The sequence below is a fragment of the Bombina bombina genome, chromosome 6, assembly GCF_027579735.1.
Source record: "Bombina bombina isolate aBomBom1 chromosome 6, aBomBom1.pri, whole genome shotgun sequence".
NCBI classification, from domain to species: domain Eukaryota; kingdom Metazoa; phylum Chordata; class Amphibia; order Anura; family Bombinatoridae; genus Bombina; species Bombina bombina.
The window spans coordinates 349,652,584-349,663,650 of record NC_069504.1 but is presented as its reverse complement, the minus strand read 5'-3'; the positions used below and the strand labels follow the sequence as shown (position 1 = coordinate 349,663,650).

The window sequence follows — 11,067 nt, the reverse complement described above, 5'->3', positions numbered from 1 at the left end:
TGTATTTGAGTCCTGCACAAAAATACATATTACACATAGTACATTAAACATAACTATATTAGATAAATAGCAAAAAGTTAGCAATATAAAAACTAGATCTAGAATGTGGTAAAAAACAAGAAGAAACCTTTCAAACTTTATAAAGTATATTTTGGTGAGTAGAAGGAATTATACATGAAATTAATTTGTTCTTGAAGTGAACTAAATTACTTCAACTAAAAGAATTATATACAATATGTTGGATATAATATTTGCAGTCATTAAAATGCAAAGTCTTGTTCATATGCCCCAAACTATAAATTTTGAATGCATCTTAAATTCCATTGCCCTTATAGGAGGAGACAGGTACAACGAGAAACAGGGAGTGGAAAAACAAAGTTAGAAAATAATAGTTCAAACTGTATCCCAAACCAAAAATGTAGAAGTGTAGAATTTCATATTTTTCTCCCAATGTGATGGTCAATTCAAACCCATTAGAAAAACGTAACTAATAGTTTTCTAAAGAATTGTAATCAACCCCTCTATATGGTACCATTGTTAATAAACATAAGCTATAACCTGTAGTAACGCTTCCATTTTCTGAAGTTTGAATGGACTGCCTTTGTGGCATTGTGCTTGTATTAAAGGTGGGATCTCGTCATCAGAATTAACGTCATCTTTTCCTTTGTGTAGACTTGGCACAGTGGAAGCTTGCATCAACCTTAAAAATATTCATAATAAATAAAGCATCAAATTAAGCAGAAATATAGACAAAGTAAGAGAAAGTTCAGTAGGAACTAAATACTGGATCTTACCCTGCAAAATATTAAACACTAGTTCCTTGATGTCAGCATTCATTATTTCTTGAATTACTAGGATCAAAAACATTACTAAAATACCATACCTTGCTATGTAAAACACGATTTAAAGGGATTGTGAAGTTTAATGAATAAGTGGTATCTAAAAATAATCGAATTCATTAAACTTTACAAAGATGCTTATTTCTTTTAAAAAAAATACTTACCTTTGCGTTTTGGTAAACATAACGCCGATCCTCCGCCCGCAGCTCCTGCTTTCATTAGCCTATTGATTATGATCTGGCTTCCTCCAATCTCTGTGGGGCCTCACGAGCTGGACCGCAAAGGAGGAAGCTGGATTCCTCATTGTTCTACTACAGAAAGCAGGAGCTGCGGACGGAGGATCAGCGTTATGTTTACCATTACACAAAACTCAATTTATGCTTACCTGATAAATTTATATCTCTTGTGGTGTATCCAGTCCACGGATCATCCATTACTTGTGGGATATTCTCATTCCCAACAGGAAGTTGCAAGAGGACACCCACAGCAGAGCTGTAATATAGCTCCTCCCCTAACTGTCATAGCCAGTCATTCGACCGAAAACAAGCCGAGAAAGGAGGAACCATAGGGTGCAGTGGTTACTGTAGTTTAAATTTAAAAATTACCTGCCTTAAAATGACAGGGCGGGCCGTGGACTGGATACACCACAAGAGAAATAAATTTATCAGGTAAGCATAAATTGAGTTTTCTCTTGTAAGGTGTATCCAGTCCACGGATCATCCATTACTTGTGGGATACCAATACCAAAGCTAAAGTACACGGATGAAGGGAGGGACAAGGCAGGTACTTAAATGGAAGGAACCACTGCCTGTAAAACCTTTCTTCCAAATATAGCCTCCGAAGAAGCAAAAGTATCAAATTTGTAAAATTTTGAAAAAGTATGAAGCGAAGACCAAGTCGCCGCCTTGCAAATCTGTTCAACAGAAGCCTCATTTTTAAAGACCCAAGTGGATGCCACAGCTCTAGTGGAATGAGCTGTAATCCTTTCAGGAGGCTGCGAAGCCTTTTGACCTCTCCTCTGTCCAGAGTAGACAACAAACAAAGCAGATGTTTGACGAAAATCTTTAGTAGCTTGTAAGTAAAACTTTAAAGCACGGACCACGTCCAGATTGTGTAATAGACGTTCCTTCTTCGAAGAAGGATTAGGACACAAGGATGGAACAACAATCTCTTGATTGATATTCTTGTTAGATACCACCTTAGGTAAGAACCCAGGTTTGGTACGCAGGACTACCTTATCCGTATGAAAAATCAGATAAGGAGAATCACATTATAAGGCAGATAGCTCAGAGACTCTACAAGCCGAGGAAATAGCTACCAAAAACAGAACTTTCCAAGATAAAAGTTTGATATCTATGGAATGAAGAGGTTCAAACGTAACTCCTTGAAGAACCTTAAGAACCAAATTTAAGCTCCATGGTGGAGCAACAGGTTTAAACACAGACTTGATTCTAACTAAAGCCTGACAAAATGCCTGAACGTCTGGAACATCTGCCAGATGCTTGTGCAAAAGAATAGACAGAGCAGAAATCTGTCCCTTTAAGGAACTAGCTGACAATCCTTTTTCCAAACCTTCTTGGAGAAAAGATAATATCCTGGGAATCCTGACCTTACTCCATGAGTAACCCTTGGATTCACACCAATAAAGATATTTACGCCATATCCTATGTTAAATTTTCCTGGTGACAGGCTTTCGTGCCTGTATTAAGGTATCAATAACTGACTCGGAGAAGCCACGCTTTGATAAAATCAAGCGTTCAAGGACCCTGAAGTAGAAGGTCCTGTCTCAGAGGCAGAGACCATGGTGGAAAGGATGACATGTCCACTAGATCTGCATACCAGGTCCTGCGTGGCCACGCAGGTGCTATCAGAATCACTGATGCTCTCTCCTGCTTGATCTTGGCAATCAGTCGAGGGAGCAGAGGAAACGGTGGAAACACATAAGCCAGGTTGAAAGACCAGGGCGCTGCTAGAGCATCTATCAGTGTCGCCTTGGGATCCCTGGACCTGGATCCGTAACACGGAAGCTTGGTGTTCTGGCGAGATGCCATGAGATCCAGTTCTGGTTTGCCCCAACGATGAATCAGTTGTGCAAAAACCTCCGGATGGAGTTCCCACTCTCCCGGATGAAAAGTCTGACGACTTAGAAAATCCGCCTCCCAGTTCTCTACACCTGGGATATGGATAGCTGATAGGTGGCAAGAGTGAATCTCTGCCCAGCGAATTATTTTTGAAACTTCTAACATCGCTAGGGAACTTCTTGTTCCCCCTTGATGGTTGATGTAAGCTACAGTCGTGATGTTGTCCGACTGAAATCTGATGGACCTCAGAGTTGCTAACTGAGGCCAAGCCTGAAGAGCATTGAATATCGCTCTTAGTTCCAGAATATTTATTGGAAGGAGAGACTCCTCCTGAGTCCACGATCCCTGAGCCTTCAGGGAATTCCAGACTGCACCCCAACCTAGAAGGCTGGCATCTGTTGTTACAATTGTCCAATCTGGACTGCGAAAGGTCATACCTTTGGACAGATGGACCCGAGATAGCTACCAGAGAAGAGAATCCCTGGTCTCTTGGTCCAGATTCAGTTGAGGGGACAAATCTGTGTAATCCCCGTTCCACTGACTGAGCATGCATAGTTGCAGCGGTCTGAGATGTAAGCGTGCAAACGGAACTATGTCCATTGCCGCTACCATTAAGCCGATTACTTCCATACACTGAGCCACCGAATGGAATGAAGAACCCGGCAGGAATTTAGAAGCTTTGATAACCTGGACTCCGTCAGGTAAATTTTCATTTCTACAGAATTTATCAGAGTCCCTAGAAAGGAAACTCTTGTGAGTGGGGATAGAGAACTCTTTTCCTCGTTCACTTTCCACCCATGCAACCTCAGAAATGCCAGTACTACGTCCGTATGAGACTTGGCAATTTGGAAGTGTGACGCCTGTATCAGGATGTCGTCTAAATAAGGGGCTACTGCTATGCCCCGCGGCCTTAGGACCGCCAGAAGCGACCCTAGAACCTTTGTAAAGATTCTTGGGGCTGTAGCTAATCCAAAGGGAAGAGCTACAAACTGGTAATGCCTGTCTAGAAAGGCAAACCTGAGAAACCGATGATGATCTTTGTGTATCGGAATGTGAAGATAAGCATCCTTTAGATCCACTGTAGTCATATATTGACCCTCCTGGATCATTGGTAGGATGGTACGAATAGTTTCCATCTTGAATGATGGAACTTTGAGGAATTTGTTTAAGATCTTTAGATCCAAAATTGGTCTGAAGGTTCCCTCTTTTTTGGGAACCATAGACAGATTTGAGTAAAAACCCTGTCCCTGTTCCTCCTTTGGAACTGGATGGATCACTCCCATAACTAGGAGGTCTCGTACACAGTGTAAGAATGCCTCTCTCTTTATCTGGTTTGCAGATAATTGTGAAAGGTGAAATCTCCCTTTTGGGGGGGAAACTTTGAAGTCCAGGAGATATCCCTGGGATATAATTTCCAACGCCCAGGGATCCTGAACATCTCTTGCCCACGCCTGGGCGAAGAGTGAAAGTCTGCCCCCTACTAGATCCGTTACCGGATAGGGGGCCGTTCCTTCATGCTGTCTTAGAGGCAGCAGCAGGCTTTTTGGCCTGCTTACTTTTTTTCCAGGTCTAGATTGGTCTCCAGACCGTCTTGGATTGAGCAAAAGTTCCCTCTTGTTTAGCATTAGAGGAAGTTGATGCCGCACCTGCCTTGAAGTTTCGAAAGGCACGAAAATTAGACTGTTTGGCCCTAGATTTGGACCTGTCCTGAGGAAGGGCATGACCTTTTCCTCCAGTGATATCAGCAATAATCTCCTTCAAACCAGGCCCGAATAGGGTCTGCCCCTTGAAGGGAATGTTAAGTAGCTTAGATTTTGAAGTCACGTCAGCTGACCATGATCTAAGCCATAGCGCTCTGCGAGCCTGTATAGCAAAACCAGAATTCTTAGCCGTTAGTTTAGTCAAATGAACAATGGCATCAGAAACAAAAGAATTGGCTAGCTTAAGTGCTCTAAGCTTGTCAAGTATGTCATCCTATGGAGTCGCTACCTGTAAAGCCTCTTCCAGAGACTCAAACCAGAACGCCGCAGCAGCAGTGACAGGAGCAATGCATGCAAAGGGCTGTAGGATAAAACCTTGTTGAATAAATATTTTCTTAAGGTAACCTCTAATTTTTTATCCATTGGATCTAAAAAAAAAAAAAGAAAGCACAACTGTCCTCGACAGGGATAGTAGTACGCTTTACTAGAGTAGAAACTGCTCCCTCCACCTTAGGGACTGTCTGCCATAAGTCCCGTGTGGTGGCATCTATTGGAAACATTTTTCTAAAAATAGGAGGGGAAGAGAACGGCACACCTGATCTATCCCATTCCTTATTAATAATTTCTGTAAACCTTTTAGGTATTTGGAAAAACATCAGTACACACCGGCACTGCAAAGTATTTATCCAGTCTACACAATTTCTCTGGCACTGCAATGGTATCACAGTCATTCAGAGCAGCTAAAACCTCCCTAAGCAACACGCGGAGGTGTTCAAGCTTAAATTTAAATGTAGAAATATTAGAATCAGGTATCTTTCCTGAGTCATTAACATCACCCACTGACTGAAGCTCTCTTTCCTCACCTTCTGCATATTGTGAGGCAGTATCAGACATGGTTCTTAAAGAGTCAGTATGCTCTGCATTTTGTCTCACCCCAGAGCTATCTCGCTTACCTTTAAGTTCAGGTAGTCTGGATAATACCGCTGACAGTGTATTATCCATGACTGCTGCCATGTCTAGTAAAGTAAACGCTATGGGCGCCCTAGATGTACTTGACGCCTTTGAGCGTGAGTCCCTTAAGCGGGAGTCAAAGGGTCTAACACGTGGGGAAAGTTAGTCGGCATAACTTCCCCATCGTCAGATTCCTCTGGTGATAACATTTTTTAAAGACAGAAAATGATCTTTATTGCATAAAATTAAATCAGTACATTTGGTACACATTCTAAGAGGGGGTTCCACCATGGCTTTTAAACATAATAAACCACGAGTTTCTTCTATGTCAGACATGTTTATACAGACTAGCAATGAGACTAGCAAGCTTGGAAAACACTTTAAATCAAGTTAACAAGCAAATATAAAAAACGGTACTGTGCCTTTAAGAGAAACAAATTTTGTCAGAATTTGAAAAACAGTGAAAAAATGCAGTAAATCAAACGAAATTTTTACAGTGTGTATAATAGGCTAACAGAGCATTGCACCCACTTGCAAATGGATGATTAACCCCTTAGTTCAAAAAACGGATCAAGAAAACGAAATAGACGTTTTTTTAACAGTCACAACCCTGTGTGGCCCTACCTTCCCCAATAAACGACTTTGGAAAGCCTTTGGGCCCTTTAGAGATGTCCTATAGGATTCAGAGGGCCTTTGAGGGAAGCTGGATGTCACAGTTTGTAATTTTAACTGCACCAACTGTAACTTTTATACTACAACAGTGGAAAGCCTCAGGAAACTGTTTCTAGTTTAAATTTAAGCCAGCCATGTGGAAAAAACTAGGCCCCAATAAAGTTTTATCACCAAAGCATATATACAAACGATTAAACATGCCAGCAAACGTTTTATATTGCAATATCATAAGGGTATTACCCCTGGGAGTAAGCATGATACCAGTCGTTATTAAATCACTGTATTCAGGCTCAACTTACATTAATCCGGTATCAGCAGCATTTTCTAGTGTTTTCCATCTCTAGAAAAAATTATAACTGCACATACCTGATAGCAGAATAAACTGCACGCCATTCTCTCGCTGAAGTTTTACCTCATCTGTGTAATCCCCTCAGACATATGTGAGAACAGCAATGGATCTTAGTTACAACCTGCTAAGATCATAGAAACCTCAGGCAGATTCTTCTTCTATTTACTGCCTGAGATAAAATAGCACAACGCCGGTACTATTTAAAAATAACAAACTTTTGATTGAAGAAAATAAACTAGCTATATTTAACCACTCTCTCCTACAACGTCCTAGCTTGTTGAGAGTTGCAAGAGAATGACTGGGTATGACAGTTAGGGGAGGAGCTATATTACAGCTCTGCTGTGGGTGTCCTCTTGCAACTTCCTGTTGGGAATGAGAATATCCCACAAGTAATGGATGATCCGTGGACTGGATACACCTTACAAGAGAAAGGTAAGTATTTTTAAAAATAAGCGTCTTTGTAAAGTTATAAAAGTGCCCCTGTATTTAAGTAAACTTTACAATCATTTTAAAGGGAAACTGAACCCAAATTTGTTCTTTCGTGATTCAGATACTGGGGCCTATCTATCAAGCTCCGTACGGAGCTTGTGGGCCCGTGTTTCTGGCGAGTCTTCAGACTCACCAGAAACACAAGTTATGGAGCAGCGGTCTAAAGACCGCTGCTCTATAACCCTGTCCGCCTGCTCTGATGAGGCGGACAGGAATCGCCACAATTCAACCCGATTGAGTACGATTGGGTCGATTGACACCCCCTGCTGGCGGCCGATTGTGAGCTGCTGGTGCAATGCTGAATATGGAGAGCGTTTTGCGGATCATTTGTTAAATTGGCCTCAGAGCATGAAATTTTAAGCAACTTTCTAATTTACTCCTATTATCAAATTTTCTTTATTCTCTTGGTATCTCATTTGAAATGCAAAAATGTGTTTAGATGCCGGCCCATTTTTGGTGAACAACTTGGGTTGTCCTTGCTGATTGGTGGATAAATTCATCCACCAATAAAAAAGTGCCGTCCAGGGGGGCGGAGCTAGCTGCCGAAGCAGCAAGAAGCATTGTGTTAGAGCTCTTGATGTTTGTTTAATTATCTTTGTATCTTGGGCAGCTCAAGGATTTGAATACTAAGTCTGGCTTACCATTAAGTTCTAGAGGGTAGAACCAAAGCTTTAATGAAGCTGAAAACGTATTTGTAGCCACCACATCGCCATAAAAATATTTTGGCCTGCTATAATAGCAGAAAAGGACGAACCGCCATCTTAGAGAACATTCACGCTCCCTCACTCTTACTGAAGACCTAACCGAATACTTTAATATGGAGAAGCAAATTATAGCCATGTTACACAGTTTGATGTCTGCCTTGGATGCTCATCAGTCTGACCTAATCACAGCACTTAGTGCAGCTATGAGCCGAGACCAAAGAGCTCCGTTAGCCAGAAAAGCTATCGACATCACTATAGGCTGTTCAACAGCCGCACCAACTGTGAGCTACGCTACACCCCAACCCCCGGAGATCCCACAGAGCGAAGCTGGAAGGCAGTCTCTTGGAGTAGAATCACCGGAAAACCGCATCCAACTAAGCTCCCTGCAGCCCGCTACAACTATACTAGAAGGGACAAGCATTCAGCAGTTGGAAGGTGGGACTCTACTGGCCTCAATATCTTTACATTCTAGCGGAAACCTAACACACTCACCAGCCAAGCCGTGGACAGATCTTGTAAGAGCTCTGATGCCGGAACTCGCTCCTCTATCTGACAGATTTTATGCTGAGTTGGAGCTGCTCACCGCAGCTCTGCTTGACACTTGCAAGACTTTACTGACGGGCATTATGAGGAGAGCGCTAGAGGGTTTTCCCCCTGAGATCAAACCCGGGCGAGTCAAACCTCATTGCCACTATACTCCAGAGGGCATAGGCTAAATTTAGATCTACAGCATGCTGTCTCTACATCCTGACTTGATGCAGGATGATATGGGGAACTTTAGCAAACACAGGATTATAAATGGAACATTGCTATATTTTGTTAATTACTGGTGTGGGAGCCCGACCCGCAGACGATGCTTTTAAGTAATATGGGGGATTTTGAACATTACCACAGCGGTAGCCGGAGTTATGAGAGTCTGGAGATTATTTTTTGTGGGTGGCTGCTGCTAATACAACCTACGCCTAAAATAATGAACACTCAGCTTTCTCTCCTCAAGAGTTTAATATGATAAGTATCACTCTATTTGGTTCATGTTTGCTCCCAAAATCCAGATGACTCTTTTAGGGGTTACCACAACTCATATGATTTGGGAACTATATCCTTACATAAAAGCTGATGTACAGACTTAAGAGCCCACAAAAGTATATATATGTTTAAACTGGTTTATAGCTTGTGTTACTTTACTTTCGTTGTGTTATAGCTTTCAGAATAGCTCTATACACTATCTATGTCTGTATTACTTGCCTAGCATAGTGTTGGTACTACATGTTCTGTTGTATAAACCCAGTTTTTATTATTGCTCATATGTAAGATATATGTATATGTGCCCATTCACACTGATACAGACGCATCACCCTTTTTCACAGGTCTATAGCATGCTAGAGGTGGGTCTACAGATCTATGTCTTAAGTAAGAGAACTCTAATGCTCACATATATGAACACTATGGAGAGAATTTCTTTATAGATAGACATTAACATGTCTGGTCCAATTCATGGTAATATTATTCCTATTTCTCACCTCTTTAGTTTGTCAGAGGTGCTGTAATAATCCAAGATAGCGCTATCATATGTTTAGAGATCAACATGCCTGAAAACCCAGATATGCTGCTTAGACCTATGTTACATGTCTATGCATGAATACCTGTATAGGGGTATTAAAGACTGCGTTAGTCATATATTAAGTCTGTTTTTTCTATGGATTGATTCTTATTTCTATGAAAATGCCGGTGTTGCTGTAGACCCTTGCTCATATAACCTATATCTAGATCTTCTCTTAGGACTCCCTAGCTGTATAGCTGTAACTCTGGTATATACTTTCAACTCCTTCTTAGTCAGAAAGTTTACTATAGACACACTAATTGTATGTCAGGATGTTGTAGTATATATGGATAATGTATGTTTACTTAGAAGGGTTCTGTATGCTAACCTAAGCTTGTTATGCTGGTCGCGGCCGGGCCAGTGGAATTGGCATTATACATAAAAAATTCAGAAGGGACTCCTCTCCTCCCTTTCCCGCCGGTACTTGTTGCCTGCGGGTCATACCCCTACTCCCTTTTCCCATGTCGCCGGTAGATGGCATCTCCCCAGGAGAGGAGCTCCTTTAGAAGCTCTCCATATCTCGTTCTATACTATGTATCATATTATTTGTCTTATATCTCATACTGCATACGTCCTGATACTCTGCTGTGAGAATAATTGTACCAGAATGTAATCTGATTCATATTATACATAAAAGCCCAGGGTCTCCGGGCAGGTTTCTACTTAAGCATATGTATAGAGTTCAGCTATAAAGATGACAGCCTGGAAAGTTTGTAAACTCCAATAGAATCTATAGCTCCGTCCCCCGCCCTCATAGCTATTGTCCACTCTTATTTTAGGTGGACAAATAAGCGGTATTAACCCGCCACAGATATCGCTTTGTCATAAGTTGCTCTTAGTCTTTTGTCTATCAAGAAAATGAGGCATTTTGCCCCCCGTTCACATATATCTAATAAGAGCAACTTGTTATGACTCCCTATAATCTTTCAATCTTTAAATAATAAATACACCTATTTTATAATTAATATACCACTCTATAGGAAGTATAATCTTCTCGGGATGTTTAAATTTTATTATTTTATTATGTATCTACATAGGAAACAAAAGGAAAAAAGAGGCAATGCTTGATTTTATGTATTTGATTTCGTATATGCATACAACGTTTTCTATATTTTTTATGTTCGATTGATGAGACTCATATATAATGCTTGAATTAAGATCTTTTTACTTTCTTATATGTAAAGGTTTCAGTATCCAAAGGATAAATAATGTCTTGTATGCAAAAATTACCAAAGTAATGCAAAATGTACATTATGTTCATGTTCTTTCTCTTTCTTGTATTGCCTCAATAAAAAGCTTTGATTCAAAAAAAAAAGTGCCGTCCAGTTTACTGAACCAAAAAACCTTAGGTGCCTTATTTTTCAAATAAAGATAGTAAAAGAACGAAGAAAAAAATTATAATAGGAGTAAATTAGAAAGTTGCTTAAAATTGCATGCTCTATCTGAATCACGAAAGAAAAAATGTGGGTTCAGTGTTCCTTTAAGGACATCAGTAGTACCAATATTTAAGGAATTAATATGAAAATATGTCTAATATATAATTAGTTATTTTTCTTCAAAATGCATAAGTGTGTATCCACCAATCAATAGCCATCTTCAGCTCTGGAGAGGCAGTGCATTGCTGCTCTAAAGCTGACTTTAAGCATGTGTTTAACCCATTTGCAGGGGTTAAACACATAGGG

The 11,067-nt window shown here is 40.6% G+C and overlaps 1 protein-coding gene across 1 annotated transcript in view; it reads right to left on the bottom strand.

Moving 5' to 3' along the window:
- Nucleotides 1–11,067, bottom strand: part of CCDC87 (coiled-coil domain containing 87) — a 179,720-nt gene that overhangs the window by 103,541 nt on the left and 65,112 nt on the right. Inside the window, exons 8-9 of the mRNA XM_053719255.1 lie at nucleotides 559–700; nucleotides 1–12 (exon numbers count right to left, since the gene is read on the bottom strand). The exon at nucleotides 1–12 is cut by the window's left edge and continues 189 nt beyond it. Of these exons, the coding sequence (XP_053575230.1) occupies nucleotides 1–12; nucleotides 559–700 (154 nt within the window). The remainder of the gene's footprint in view (nucleotides 13–558; nucleotides 701–11,067) is intronic.